The sequence below is a fragment of the Sander vitreus genome, chromosome 4, assembly GCF_031162955.1.
Source record: "Sander vitreus isolate 19-12246 chromosome 4, sanVit1, whole genome shotgun sequence".
Taxonomy (NCBI): Eukaryota; Metazoa; Chordata; class Actinopteri; order Perciformes; family Percidae; genus Sander; species Sander vitreus.
In genome coordinates this window covers 27455325-27471931 of record NC_135858.1, presented here as the reverse complement: position 1 = coordinate 27471931, position 16607 = coordinate 27455325, and the positions used below count along the sequence as shown (strand labels likewise).

The following is a 16607-nucleotide window of genomic DNA, read 5'->3' as shown; positions in this document are numbered from 1 at the left end:
GTTGAAGTGTCTCCCATCTTTTCTTTAACCCATTTAACATCAATAATTAATCCATATCGGGATGTATAACAGGCACTACAGCATCACAAACCTTTCACATGCTCAATAACAAACTAATGTGCAGGTGTGTGTGTGTGTGTGTGTGTGTGTGTGTGTGTGTGTGTGTGTGTGTGCGTGCGCGCGTGCGTGTGCACGTGTTGACTTTAATGCTTGAAGCTTTACTCAGCTTTGCATGTATCAGTGTTAAGGCTTGTGTGTGTGTGTGTGTGTGTGTGTGTGTGTGTGTGTGTGTGAGACTGATGTTGGCGCGTATTAAAAGCTCTGCTTGGCTCTGTGTGATGTGTGGGTGTATGAACATTTTTAAGCATTTAATGTATGTACAGTGTGTAGGTGGGGCTTTCCAAGTATTAGCATGCAAAAGTGTGTGTGTGTGTGTGTGTGTGTGTCTGCGAGTCTGTGTGCCTGTGTTCGCAATATGTCTTTTGTTGCACTTTTATTCAACCATAGGCTATATGTTCACAACTCTATTTAAGCCTTTCTGTGTGAGTTCTCAATTGTGTATGCGATGTGTGTGCATGTATGTGTGTGTGTACTGATTGATGTTCCTGTCGTATTAACAGCTTCTGTAAGTGCGGGGTGTGTTTCGGCGCCCTGAGGCCACACTCCCTTCTCCATTAGCGCCCACGCTAACAACACTAATTAGCTAGCTTCCCCTCGCTCACGCTGGAGGAATCGATAAGTCCCCTCCTTCCTGCTTGACTGGATTCTATGATGAATCTTAATAAACCCCTTTTCACACAACCCTGAATTACACTTTAAACAATTCATAGTCTTTAAAAGCATATGTCTTTAAAAGCATAAGTCTTGCAGCGGTGACCAGCAAGGGCATCCTCCTTTAACGTTTTCACCTGTAATTATCTAGTGTTAGTGCTGCTAGAAGTTGTTACTATAAATGTTATTTAGTCTTTTACTTTTAAATTCATTTTAAGTATTTATATTGTAGCAGTCCTCAGAAAACCCACTACTAAAGTCTGATTTATGGTTCTGCTAGTTTCGCAGTGGCAGACCTTCCTCCACAGCGCTGAGGAGGAAGGTCTGGCTAGTCCACACAACATTCCTGGATGGGAGAAAAATGTGCTCTGGTTTATTGGCATTTCTTTAAGCCAATCACAATTGTCTTGGACGGCGCTAAGTGCTGGATGGAGCAACAGCGCCACTGCAAAATAGCCTCATGAAGGAAGATGTTTTGGTAGAACATGTGTACGTTCAAAAGTTGTTTTAGTCTTGCAACAGAAAACTCAGATTGGACAGATAGTCTAGCTAGCTGTCTGGATTTACCCTGCAGAGATCTGAGGAGCAGTTAACCATAGTCCTCATAAATCCACCGGAGGTTAGAATGCCAACACAAAGAAAGCAGAAGGTATCGGACATCCAACGATATTTCCGGCGGCACCTGAACAGTCCCGGAAGTGGAACATCGTTGTTATAGACTATGGTTCTGCAGAGTTTCGCCGTAGCCTACGTAAGTGGCCTGAAGTTTATACTTGAGCGTTGGTTTGTGCGTTGATCTCTTTAAGATAACGGCAGGGCTGGCGTGTGTGTGTGTGTGTGTGTGTGTGTGTGTGTGTGTGTGTGTGTGTGTGTGTGTGTGTGTGGTAGAGCGATTAAGAATGTGATGGGGATTAGCTTTGGAGCGAGTACTGACTAGAGTCATAGTGGGAGAAACAAAGTGTCTGCCCTGTGCTTTCTGACCACGGTCCAAAATCCAAAGCAGGAAACGTTGACCCTCTCATTGATTTCATGTTGTTTATTGAGATGGGGAACCAGGAAATGAGTAGGTGGAAATGCAACGCTTCAAAGCCACAAGCCGAGCGACGTGTTGTTAAAATTTTTGAGAGGTGCACTTCAGGCTACGGCATAGAGTCCGGCGTAGGGTCAGTGTCTCCATGTACCAACGTATGTACCCACGGTGTCTATTTAACACTGAAGCATAAATTGGCCTTTAGCCAGCAATGAGCCACTTCAACTGCCAGTAGTTGCTCTGTAAGCCAAAAACCCCCAGGTGGCATCTGTGAGGCATCTGCAAGCGAGGTGGAGCCCATTGTAATGCCATATTCACATTCCACTTTTACTGTAAAACTGTCAGCATTGCTATACAAAATCTTGACTGAAAATGTACAGTGAACAATTAAATAAGGGTGTAAAGAACAAAACAAAAGTAACTTTTGGACTAGAAAGGCAAGAAATGGTTAAGTATATGTTTAGCATCAAACAGCAGTATAGATATTTCTTGAAATAGCTGACACTTAATGTATTATTTTAATTTGATTGACTTCATTGTCCACCTGAGTGGAAATGTTAGTTTGGACTCTTTGTTTAATGCCAAATGCATGCAAAAACATTTACAATTAAGAATTGGCTGCTTCAATGAGTATTCGCTGTGCATTTCTCCAAGCAATGCACAGCTAAAGTCATACATCTGAATGTTTGGACATTGCGTGTGGTGTCCCCTAGGGGACAGTATTGGGACCAAAACTATTTATCCTCTATATAAACGACATATGTAAAGTATCTGAATTACTGAAAATTTATATTATTAGCAGACGACACAAACATCTTTGGTTCTGGTCAGAATTTACAGCAACTCCTGGACATAATCACTTCAGAATTCAGAAAAATAAAACAGTGGTTTGACATGAATAAGTTATCATGAAATGTGAGTAAAACCAAATTCATGATATTTAGCAATTGTAAATCAATCAATCAATTTCAGTTACAGATAGAAGGTGTCAATATAAAAAGAGTATATGAAATGTATGAAATGAAATTCGTTGGAGTGATTATAGATGACAAGATTTGCTGGAAATCTCACATAAACTATATCCAAACAAAACTGTCTAGAAGTTTTTCAGTCTTGGCTAAAGCAAAGCACAGTTTAGACTACAAATCACTCCACATTTTGTATTGTTCAATGGTGTTACCTTATTTAAATTACTGTGTAGAGGTTCTGGGAAACACATATATTCAATGAAATCGTTAATTATACTTCAAAAAAGACCAATAAGAATAATTCATAACACTGGATATTTGGAACACACTAATTCATTATTTTCACAGTCTAAAGCATTAAAATTACTTGACCTAGTCGAATTTGAAACAGCAGTAATTATGTTCAAGGTGAGAAACAATTTATTGCCTGTCAACATACAGAAAAGATTTTCTGAAAGAGAGGGGGGCTATGACTTAAGGGGAAAGTCAAATGTTAAGATTCCCAGTTTTCGAACTACAAGGAAAAGTTTCTGTTTATTTGTCAGTGGCACTAAATTGTGGAATAAACTAAATAATGAATTAAAGCAATGTCTAAACATATTCCAATTCAAAAAGATGTTCAAAGAAATTATATTCCAGAGGTACAGAGAAACACAGTGTAATTAATAACCTGGGTTTATATTGAACAATTTGTAGTATGTGTATAATTATTGTTGAGTATGGGTAAATATATGAATGTCAATAGAACTTCTGAATATATATTTTCATTGATTACAGATTTATTATCTCTGTAGACCTATTATTTTGTAGCTAACTCATTTAATAGGGTAGAAATGGTATAAAGGGGTAGGAGTACATACGTTTTACTTCTTCCTGCTCCTTTTTGCATGTGTAAATATATGTATTTAAGTACCGGAAATTATGGAGTTTTATTTTGTTGTTTAACTGTCTTTTTTATTAGTATTTTTTTTTCTGATGTTTTATTTTATTTACATGTTCAAAATAAAAGAAATCAATCAATCAAAGTGCCAGGTTTTTTAAGGAAGTCTGGTGACAGTGCAGGAACAGCTACTGTAGCCACACATACACTTATGTGTAGTCATTCAGGGATGCTGAACTGGGGGAGTAGCGTGAGGCGGGACACACAGACAGGTGCTACACACACAGCAACATCCTTATCCTGACCTAAGCCTCTGCATAAACTCTGTCAGACTTACAGTACTGATGATGCACGCCACTGAGTTATCTGCAACACCAAAGTAGTACAATATAACCAGTAATCAAACCAATACATTATATACAGATATGTTCTATGTTGTTAGTTAAATGTACCATTGTACAAACTACAGACTAAGGCTGGATTATGAAAACTACTCACTAAGAACCAGATCTGATATCAACACCTTGCAGGACAAAGATGAATGAAAAGCAAAAGAAAGGAATAAAGAGCAAAAGAAACAAAGAAATGAGAGTGAGACAGGTAAAAAAAAACTACACAAAAAGAAAAGAATGGGAAAATGAGAACAGGAAAGAAGTGCAAAGAACAAAACTGTGAAAAAAAAAAAAATACGAGGGGACAGCGAGACAGGGACGAGAGTCTTGGCACGCCATTTAATACTCTCGCGATCATAATGAAGTTGTCTGGTCACTCACTCATGGCTTAATGGAGGATAAATCAACTGTGTGTGTGTGTGTGTGTGTGTGTGTGTGTGTGTGTGTGTGTGTGTGTGTGTGTGTGTGTGTGTGTGTGTGTGTGTGTGTGTGTGTGTGTGAGAAATGAAAATCCTTAGTGTCCTGCAAATCCAAAGGGCAGTAAGGTGAGGCCTAGTTAAAGTGAAATCTCTTTATCTTCATTTCGTCCTGTCAGAAGTCTCCTCGGGCCAGAAAGGGATCATGACTGTAATCATTCAGTAGCACTTAATAACATGGCTCCTATTTTATTTAAGTTCATTGCACCATTTCTAAACCATGACTTTTGGCCCTTAAGCCATACCAAAAAAAAAAAAAGTTACTACAGTTAGAATCACACTGTCCACTTTTCCCCATTAATTCATCTTAGCGCTAGAGTTTCCCTACATAGCTGTGCTCACAGGGTGCAGAGAAAAGTGCGGAGAGTAGTGTAGGTGTATGCAGCATAGGTTTACATCACAGTGTGCCAGTTAGCTCAGCCTGACCTATCTTCCACCTAGTGGTGGAAGAAGTATTAAGATCCTCTACTTAAAGGTGCTCTAAGCAATGTCACGCGTTTTTTTAGGCTACAAAATTTTTTTGTCACATACAGCAAACATCTCCTCACTATCTGCGAGCTACTTGTCCCCTGAACACACTGTAAAAAAAAAAAAACGCGGTCTCTGTAGACAGTCCAGGCTCCACAAACAGCAACAAAAACAAACTGGCCAACCTGCACCCACGAAAACATACACAAAACAGTGTTCCAGCCAATAAACGACAAGAAGGATTTGGGGGTGGGGGTTGGGGGGTTAGTGCGTGGAAGGGATGGGGAGGGGACGGGATGAGGAGGAGGGAGGGGCGAGCTAGCCTCCGTTTTGTTTGAAAATACTTCGAACGTCAACAAGAAGTAACGTCACCCAACATCGCTTAGAGCACCTTTTAAGTACTAATATAACACTGTAAAAATACTCTGTTACAGGTAAACGTCCTGCATTGAAAATGTCAACTAAATCGTCTAATCATTTGTCCATCTGTACTTGTAGGTCTATAGCCTATGTTGATGGGAAGTTCAATTTTTTAAGTTAATATTTCATAGTTTTGTGTGCAAAAATCTCAATTTGTAAAGTAATGGGCGCCTGGGTAGCTCACCTGGTAGAGCGCACGCCCATATATAGAGGTTTACTCCTCGACGACGTGGCTTCGACTCCGACCTGCGGCCCTTTGTCATTCCCCCTCTCTCTCCCCTTTCATGTCTTCATCAGTCCTATGAAAATAAAAAAAGGCCTAAAATGCCCCAAAAAATAATCTTAGTAACTAGTATCTGAAGCTGTCAGATGAATATAATGGAGTAAAAAGTACAATATTTCTACCTGAAATGTAGTGGAGTAGAAATAGAAAGTGGCATGAAAGGAAAAGACTTGAATCTACTTTGATGTTAAAATGTGTACAGGTTGTTGGCAGGACGGTCTGAATTGTTCTGCATGGTCTTTCTCCGTAGGTTCTGCTGGTAAATGTGAGGTTTTCGAGTCACACACGTCTCATAACGTATAGGGACCATCAACCTGTCAGGGACTAAGGATGGAAATTAGCCTTTGGCTATAATCCTGTATATTTACTGTACATTCTTCGAAATGTTCATTAATATACACAGTCCCTTTTGAAATAAATAAACTTCAAACACATCTTGCTTGATGGTGTTTTAAGCCCCCAACGTTTTAAGCCCCCCACCTAACCTTAACCCTAACCATTGCCCAATCCTAGTGCCTTCCAGGCAGCGCTGCCTGGAAGACGACGATAGGGGCTTAAAACACCAAACACCTCTCATCTTCATACTAGAAACAAGGAAATGAATTTGGCGACGTTTGTGTGTTACGTCAACTTGTTCACACTCTGTCAGTGGCTCTCAGTGATTTGGTGCGATATTGGGAATTCCTGAACTAAACTGGACTTGAAATGCTGGACTTGAAATGCAGTTAAATTTCCAGTTTGAGGAGCTTCGCTTCCAAACTTGCTTGCATTCACAGGCCAACCTCTAAAAAGACAGAATGACTCCTTCATGATACACCTCTATTTTGCCAAGGAAAGGTATTTACAGTACATGATTAATTACTTGAATTGTCAGCACTAATGTGCTTTACTTTCCTTGCAGAACTGATTCATGTAGTGTGGAGCCAGCTTTGGGGGTGTCTGAAATCTTTAATATACAGGAGCTAAAAAGAATGTGATATGTAACGCAGAGTCTGAAGCTCCTTTTGGTGTAATCTCTCTATGTAAATGGAATTAAAGGGAAAACTGACGATTAGTCAACATGCTTGTTGTGCCCTTGCAGGAGCATTTTAACCCTGGGGATAATCATATCTATATAGGGGCAGAAAATAGCTACACAAACATGTTTTATTTCAGGATGTTTTTGGAAACATTCATCTCGCTCTGCTTTGAAGAATCTTTATATGGGCCATTCAGACTGAAATGACTGAAGAACCTCAGAGCGTTCCTTATTGAACCCCTCTATTAATGGCTTCATAAACATGAAAGTACCACTTTTGACTAAACCTCTGCCTTTCCCACGGTCTATGTAATAGAACTCTGAGGGGGTGTTATCAGGATTAGGGTGAAAAAAAGCCTAAGTTGTTTTACAAGATGCTTTAGATGATAAACCCAAAGTACTCATACTCTTGTCTATGGAGAGCCTAAATTAAACCAGAACTTCCAGGTTCCGTTCCAGAAGTAAGCATAACACAAACTTCTAAAACCCTGCTCTTAAATGTAAGCAACATGCATCCCACAATCCCAAGAGCATCACCACATCATTTAGACATGCAGAGCTTACAAATAAAACATTAGAGATACAGTATATAAAAGGTATTAAAAGACAGCGTTGGTGGATATCATGGCAGCACACTGCTGCTCTGGTAGAAAACCATGGTAGCTGTATTTTTTTTAAAGCACTACTTTTGCCTGAAAGCACTTAAACTAACTGGGTGCGTCTGTGCTGCGTTCCGGTTTTGTTCCGTCCTACGCCACGCGCCATACCACACCGGGAGCGTCTCAGAAGTGGAGCGTCTGGCTAACCCTAACCCTAACCCGACTCGCAGATGTAATTGTTTCTACAAGTTCTTTACAGAACAATCACGTGTTTATTAAGCTAGTATCTACCTTCCACCCCAAGCACTACAGTAATTAAACTCCATGCCTTCTCTTTTTTGGCTTAGTCCTTAAAAAAAAGATCTGTGATGTCTATTATGTTTTTCCACCTCCCAGAAGAATCTCTCGTAGTGCTGTAAAGGAGATATAAACGATATTGGGGGGGTGTTTTGGTAAATTGACTGGATAGTCAAGTCCGCTTCACGCACGCTTCTGGGCCGCGCCGTGGCCCGGCTGGTGGGATATCAAGCATTGACTTGAATGGCTGCGATTGCTCGCGGCGCCTCTGGAACGCAGCGCAGACGCGCCCGGTGGAAAATACCGGTAAGATGTAGTGATATTTAGAAGGTAAAATAACAAATGTTTCCAATATTTCTGACATCACCATGGTAACTCCTGTTGTAGGTGTGGCCTGCTGCAGGTTGGAGACCGCCTCCTGTCAATCAATGGAATCCCCACAGAAGACGGAACACTAGAGGAGGCCAATCAGCTTCTCCGAGACGCGGCGCTAACCAATAAGGTCACATTGGAGATAGAATTCGATGTAGCAGGTTTGTTAACAAAAAGTTTACCACATTCTCAGAGTTCTGTCTCTTGTATCATTAAACCATGATATAGGCTATATTACCTCTTCGCCAGATTTGTGCCAGCATTAGCTGTCTTGCTACTTGGTATTGCTGTAGCGTGTCTTTATTAGAGCTCATGTCAATATAGTAAATTGTGTCAGACACCTGAAATTATGTCCTCATCTGTGAAGGTTTGAACCGCTTTAGTGTAATTAAAGAGCACAGAGCAACTGCGCATTCTTTATTAGCAAGCATTTAGCCTTTTTGTTGTACAAATAGACACATTTGCACAGACAGCATGAACTGGTCAAACTCAGCCGCCGAGAGCTTTTGTCTCAGTGCAGAGAGGAGCAGACAGAATAATTACAGCTTTTCACTGCAGGGCATGGCCCCATGCTTTTAACCCCATGAAAATGCAACAACCACACTAATACCGTACAAGTTTAAAGCTGTGTTTTACTCTCCTTCGTTCTGATTTCTATATTGAAGAAAAGTCATCCAATTGCATTGCATATGTTGCTGAACTCACACATAGATGAAGGTTCAATCAAGCCAGCTTTTTGAAAGGTGAACTTGAAAGAGTATTCAGTTTGTTTTGAAGTGATTCTGCTGATGGCTAACATTTAATGCATTTATTTAGTTCAATTTCTGGGTAGGATCTCTAGGATAAAGCAGTCTGCTGCTTTTCATTACCTTACACAGACAGAAAACTTGCTTGACCTTGTTGTTTTGTTAAAGTTACTCATAGGAGCCCTGTGGAGTTTCCTGGTAAACAAACAATCAGTGTTACTCACCCAAACGCATTGTGTGTATCCTTGAGCTCTGCTACTGTAAGAATAAATTCTGCAGAAAAATGGATGATGTGCTGGCAGAAAATTACCAGTACCTTTTCCGATACAGACATTTCTGTTAATCCAAAAACGGAACGTAAGAAAGCTTTTTTGCACTCCTCTTTTGTCGGGCAGGTGCGTAGGATATGATCAAAAGTAGCAGATCAAAAGCTTAGAGAAGAGTCCCGCACACTGACCATTACGCAAGCTATAATTTATTAAGAAAAATACAACGTTTCGGTCTTAGACCTTCATCAGGCAAATCCAAAAACGGAAAAAAATCTTTGAATTTAAAGTATCTCCTCTGTGGGGCGGCCTCTAGCTCACCCAGTAAGAGTGTGCGCCCCATTTAGGCTGAGTCCTTTGCAGGGGCCCGGGTTCAAGTCCGACCTGCGGCCCTTTTCTGCGTGTCATCCCCCATCTCTCTCCCACCTTTCCGGTCTATCCACTGTCATTATGAAATAAAGGGAAAAGCCCCCCTCCCACCCAAACCTTTTAACGGACATTTCTATTAATCCAAAAAATCTAAATATGGAAAAACACCTGTGAAAAATCATTACAGAAAATTCCCTCATATTAACACAGTATGTTAGTCCATATTTCTACGGACTTTTCTAACATTGTACTACTGTTAATGTATTTAATGCATTGCCTTCCTTGTGGAACATTTGCACATCTTGAAGCTTACATTGTGGGCATCGGTGGCCTAAAGGTTAGAGAAGAAAGCTTGTGACCAGGAGGTTGTCGGTTCAGTCCCTGGTCAGACAAATCTGCAGTCGTGGAAAAAGTATTCAAATACTTTACTTTATCAAAAGTACTAATACCACACTGTAAAAATACTCTGTTACAAGTAAAAGTCTTGCATTGAAAAGGTTACTTAAGTAAAAGTATGTAAGTGTCATCAGTAAAATGTACTTAAAGTATTAAAAGTAAAAGTACTTGATGCAGAAAAATCCTCACATTTTATAAACTGGAAACGATCCAAACAGTTCTGTCATCGACTAAGTGTTTAATGGTCTCATCATTTCAGCTGGACTTGTAGGCCATTATATTATTAGGTAGTTTAAATAAAATAAAACATCATATTTTATAAACTACATGTGTTTTGTGTGCAAAAATCTTAACTTGCAAAGTAACTAGTAACTAAAGCTGTCACGTTAATGTAGTGGAGTAAAAAGTACAATATTTCTCTCTGAAATGTAGCGAAGTAGTGGCCGGGTTACCTCAGTTGGTAGAGCGTGCACCCATATATAGAGGTTTACTCCTCGACGCAGCGGCCGAGGGTTTGACTCCGACCTGCGGCCCCTTCCTGCATGTCATTCCCCATCTCTCTCTCCCCTTTCATGTCTTCATATGTCCTATGGAAATAAAGGCCTAAAATGCCCCAAAAAAATTATCTTTAAAAAAAAAAAATGTACCGGAGTAGAAGAAGAAAGTGGCATGAAAAGAAAAGTCTCAAGTAAAGTACAACTACCTCAAATGTGTACTTAAGTACAGTACAGTACTTGTAAATATACTTAGTTACATTCCACCACTGCAAATCTGTGTGGGGAAAGTAAGAAGAGCAGCTCCAGCCGCTAGGTGTGAATGTGTAATGTGATTTGATCAGGGCTTTCCTGCTAAAGACACAGTGAAACATTAAAGCAACACCAAAGATTATTTTGTACCTTAAAATAATGTTTCCAAAATCGTTTCAGTGGTTCATCAACTCGTAACTCTATCGGCTATAACCGTACTATGCAAGTTTGCCAGATCGGGTAGCGGATCTGTAGTTCGAATGAGAACGGTAATGGACAATTCCGCTTCCAACCTGTAGGGGGACCGAAGAGGAAAAGTGCTTTGGTGTCGCTTTAAATATGGCGTCAGTGAAACTGCCCTGAATAAATACAAAGGGGGTAAGCGAGCAACCGAAAAGCGTACCTCCTATTGGGAGGTTCATAGCTAACAAGCATCACCTTCTGCTAGCATTCCATTGACTGCCATTCATTTTGTCATCACTTTGACAGCGAATAACTTTCCATCTGAAGCATTTAAAGACTCTATTTGTCCATTGTTTATTCCTAAGGAAACACAACAATGTATAAACGACTCCATTACCTTGTATCTCACGTTATGGCTCTGTAGCAGGCATTTTTATAAAAATAGGCTAACAATTGTGTCATAACCACGCAACTTTCTGTCGCACAATAGATAAATTACCGTATAGTCAGGAGAAGCTCGCAGGTAATCGGGGGGACGTGGAGGCATACAATCAAAATGACAAAATAATTAATCAGAATTTTTACCAAAAGTTGCTCCTGCTCCTACTCTTTTCATCTGATGAAAATAATACCTTGATAATGGATAATAAAGACTTTGTAAAGCATCTATAAACATTATTTAGATCATTTATCATTTATCAGTGCTCAAATAATAAAATAATCATTTCTTTTATAGATCGCCAAAAAAAGATTTAATGGAGCCAAATGAATGTTACTTGATGCTTTATAAACCCTTTATTATCATTATTATAATCATTAATGTATTATTATAAGGATTAGTTGCAACTTAATAATAGCCATTCAAATAATGTTTATAGACGGTTTACAAAGCAATTATTAACCACTGACAAACTATTAACGATCTGTTCAACTTATTATTGTATATGACACTAAACGGATGATAAAATAACATTAACTATAACATTACTAATAATGAGTAAACATTATAAATCATCATGTCATTGTCGTTTAACATATACGTCGTTTATATAGGAGCCGGCAGTAATGCCATTCGATTACAGAACAGCCGATTTTAGACATGGCTCTGCAGAATGAGGCACGTGTACTACAACATAATTTGCTAAAACTGTTTCCCAGGGATGTAGTTTAGAAAACGGTATACATCCATCATTTAAATGGAACTATTTTAACACCAAGAGTCAGAAGGATTTCAGTCATTGGAAATGACTGTGGTACACTTAGACTCACATTTGAATTTGTTTTGGTTGAAGAAGTTTTTTTGGTGTGGTTTCAACCATTTAATGAAACAGTATGATAAACTGGTAAAGACAGAGACTTGATTTAAGCTGTGTAGATCTCTGCACTTACCACTGTTTTGGTATTGCCTTTCTTAATGTTGCATCATTTAGTTAACATGGCAAGTAATTATGAAATTAGCATTCATCCCAAAAACAAAGAGACATTAGAATGATTTCTTACCCTACCATTAACCCCATACGTTGATGCAGTCAATTACCAAGCATAGCATTAAGACTATTACTCTTTCGCAGTCTTTCAAAATAAGTTAGACAGCTCTGAATGGAATATACTCATTGTCCAATTTTTGTGAGGCACAACACTGTTCATGAAATGAATGGTGCACATGGAAATCTGACGGATGGACAGCTAATGAAGTTGATTATCATGTGTGCAGTGTCAAGAATGATTAGAGCATCTTGGTGAGGATGCTGAAGTGAGAAGCTGATCTATATGAATTGCTTGTTGGGAAGTCTTAAGTGGTTTCTCTGCTCACAACTTGCACTCATCATGTTAATGCCTGGATGGTGTTGTTATACTGCTGGAATTAGTATTATGACTCATGCAGTCAAACTGTGAGGATTTGGAGTTGCTGTTTGACCTGGAGAAGAACAATTCAGAGTAGCATAAGAGCAAGAGCCAAATGCCTTGTAATTACAAATGTTACACAGGATGAAAAGACTTAATTGTTGTTAATGTTAATTTTTTTTAATAACTATGGTCTATCTGCATGTGTTTGTGTCACAGAGTCAGTGGTGCCTAGTAGTGGTACGTTCCACGTCAAACTGCCGAAGAAAAGAGGAGTGGAGCTGGGGCTCACCATCAGTGGTAGGACACACACACACACACACACACACACACACACACACACACACACACACACACCGTTGTTCATATGATCTATTTTTTGTATCAAACTGCTAGCAGTGTTTAAATGTCACGAGACCACCCTGCAATTCTCACACAAGCATACACATGTATCTCTCATGGTAACTGTAGCCTGCAGCAAAGCTCAGCTGTAAACATTACCACTGTTTATAAAAGGATATAGATACCAGGCCTCACACTGTTTGCCTGACTGGCCTCATACTTTATGACCAAAAGTATTTGGACATACTGTCAAATTTGTGATCTTTTAGTGTAAGGCAGTTTTTTTGGTCTAGGCCCCCCCAACGCGTTCTCATGATGTATGATGTCATATTAAAACTTATGCACACCAGTTCGTATGATATCCTACGGAATTAGCCGACCGGTCACGTGACTACCAAACACATGACAGTTTAGTTGAGCGGTCTTACTGTCTGAGGTTACAAAATGTGAGTGTCTTACGGCGACGACAGTTAAGTCTAGGCACCAATACGACTAGTTAAGATTAGAAAAAAGGAAAAAAGGATTGTGGTTTGGGTTAAAACAACGGCCCTTTTAAGTAGTACTTCCGGGACACAAACACCCGTTTCCTGGGTGAAAGTCTTGTGTTTTATCCGGGACACAAACTTCACTCCCCGCCTGAAAACCCTGTGTTTTATGGCCCACCCATTCACCCTGACCTCCTCGCTATGCAGATCTCCACGCTCTTATATAGCGGCAGTCAATGTGTTGCATACAGTTATAAATATTTAGTATACATACGAATTACAGTGCATTACTTTTTATAGATACAGTGGGGAGAACAAGTATTTGATACACTGCAGATTTTGCAGGTTTTCCTACTTACAAAGCATGTAGAAGTCTGTAATTTTTATCATAGGTACACTTCAACTGTGAGAGACGGAATCTAAAACAAAAACCCAGAAAATCACATTGTATGATTTTTAAATAATTAATTTGCATTTTATTGCATGACATAAGTATTTGATCACCTACCAACCAGTAAGAATTCTGACTCTCACAGACCTGTTAGTTTTTCTTTAAGAAGCCCTCCTGTTCTCCACTCATTACCTGTATTAACTGCACCTGTTTGAACGTGTTACCTGTATAAAAGACACCTGTCCCCACACTCAATCAAACAGACTCCAACCTCACCACAATTGTCAAGACCAGAGAGCTGTGTAAAGACATCAGGGATAACATTGTAGACCTGCACAAGGCTGGGATGGGCTACAGGACAATAGGCAAGCAGCTTGGTGAGAAGGCAACAACTGTTGGCGCAATTATTAGAAAATGGAAGAAGTTCAAGATGACGGTCAATCTCCCTCGGTCTGGGGCTCCATGCAAGATCTCACCTCGTGGGGCATCAATGATCATGAGGAAGGTGAGGGATCAGCCCAGAACTACACGGCAGGACCTGGTCAATGACCTGAAGAGAGCTGGGACCACAGTCTCAAAGAAAACCATTAGTAACACACTACGCCGTCATGGATTAAAATCCTGCAGTGCACGCAAGGTCCCCCTGCTCAAGCCAGCACATGTCCAGGCCTGTCTGAAGTCTTCCAATGACCATCTGGATGATCCAGAGGAGGAAAGGGAGAAGGTCATGTTGTCTGATGAGACAAAAATAGAGCTTTTTGGTCTAAACTCCACTCGCTGTGTTTGGAGGAAGAAGAAGGATGAGTACAACCCCAAGAACACCATCCCAACCGTGAAGCATGGAGGTGGAAACATCATTCTTTGGGGATGCTTTTCTGCAAAGGGGACAGGACGACTGCACCGTATTGAGGGGAGGATGGATGGGGCCATGTATCGTGAGATCTTGGCCAACAACCTCCTTCCCTCAGTAAGAGCATTGAAGATGGGTCGTGGCTGGGTCTTCCAGCATGACAACGACCCGAAACACACAGCCAGGGCAACAAAGAAGTGGCTCTGTAAGAAGCATCTCAAGGTCCTGGAGTGGCCTAGCCAGTCTCCAGACCTGAACCCAATAGAAAATCTTTGGAGGGAGCTGAAAGTCCATATTGCCCAGCGACAGCCCTGAAACCTGAAGGATCTGGAGAAGGTCTGTATGGAGGAGTGGGCCAAAATCCCTGCTGCAGTGTGTGCAAACCTGGTCAAGAACTACAGGAAATGTATGATCTCTGTAATTGCAAACAAAGGTTTCTGTACCAAATATTAAGTTCTGCTTTTCTGATGTATCAAATACTTATGTCATGCAATAAAATGCAAATTAATTACTTAAAAATCATACAATGTGATTTTCTGAATTTTTATTAAAAAAAAAAAAATTACAGACTTCTACATGCTTTGTAAGTGGGAAAACCTGCAAAATCGGCAGTGTATCAAATACTTGTTCTCCCCACTGTATATGTACCAATGGTTCATGAGAAAAGCCTGAGGCCCCTTAGTTGCAATTAAAGCAAATCTAAATAGATAATGATAATAAAAATTATATTTCTAGATCTATACAGTACTGTGCTTCCAACTTTGTGGCAGGCCCTTTCCTGATTTTTACAGAAGGACAGATGCTTTAGAAATAGTTTTCGCAGTTTGGAGTGGAAGAATTTGAGTGGCCTGCACAGAGCCCTGACCATAACCCCATTATGTCAGGCCTTATTGTCCAACATCAGTGCTCTACCTCACTAACGCTCCTCAGGCTAAATAGTAGCAAATCCCTGCAGCCAGGTTCCAAAACCTTGTGAGAATTCTGTAATGTTCATGGTGCATATACAATTTAGCTATATGTAAAACGTTATTTGGTTCAGCTACCAAAATGTCACACTTTTGGCAGAAGAATCAATGTATTTTAAACATATTGAATGCAGTTTGCAATGCTGTTATTTTTCTTCCAGTGAAGGACTTTATTGTGATGATTGATGAAGTTATTAATTACATACTTCACTGTAAAGCTTTAGTGCTGCTGTCCCACAAAACTGTTAGTCTGGAATGTGTGTGTACTTTAGTGTTCCAATGGTAGTGTGAGCTCAGTGGCAGGTACTGTAGACTGTTGAACCCAGCACATTTTAAATATTTGGAGTAAAGATATATATATATATATATATATATATTAGTGCTGTCAGTTAAATGCGTTATTAACGGCGGTAACGCAAACCCATTTTAACGCCGTCAATTTTTTTATCGCGAGATTAACGTTCTTTTTGGCCTAGCAAACTTTGTAGTTTTTTTCACATGCTGTTGCAACAACTAGTAACGTTAGAAAAACTATAACACCACACCGGATCTAGCTAGACCGGAAACAAACAACAGACACACTTGTTTGGGCTTGCGAGTCGGCCAAAGAGTAGTACATACTTGCAAACTAGTCGCTTTTCGGCGAAAATCGGCATTTTGAATGGGAAAATGTCAACAACCAGTGCCTTAACGACTGTCATCTACCGGACCGAATAGCAACGCGGATTTCGGTGCCTTATATAGGTGCCACTTAAATGCCTGCGCTTCTCTCTGATGCTCTGAAATCGGACATTAGAGGGAATTGAAACATCGCCGCACGGGACGCTAGTCAACACTACACTTAGCAGCAGCTAACGTGAACCTACTGTTAGCTTGCAGCTGGAGTAAACACGGTTAAAATGCTGACAACTAAACGGTGTAAAGTGTAACTGTATTTCATTGTAGAGGATTCTAACACCAGATTGTAGCTGCCGTCTGAAAAACACAGACTCAGCCTCGCCTCACCAGCCTGGTGGTGCATTCAAAGTTATTGTAAAATACCCTTTTCC

At 40.1% G+C, this 16607-nt stretch overlaps 1 protein-coding gene across 1 annotated transcript in view; it reads left to right on the top strand.

Annotated features, from left to right (window-relative positions):
* LOC144516115 (glutamate receptor-interacting protein 2-like) overlaps window positions 1-16607 on the top strand; it is an 84151-nt gene that overhangs the window by 33548 nt on the left and 33996 nt on the right. The window contains exons 10-11 of the mRNA XM_078247319.1: window positions 7990-8135; window positions 12745-12825. Coding sequence (XP_078103445.1) covers window positions 7990-8135; window positions 12745-12825 — 227 coding nt within the window. The remainder of the gene's footprint in view (window positions 1-7989; window positions 8136-12744; window positions 12826-16607) is intronic.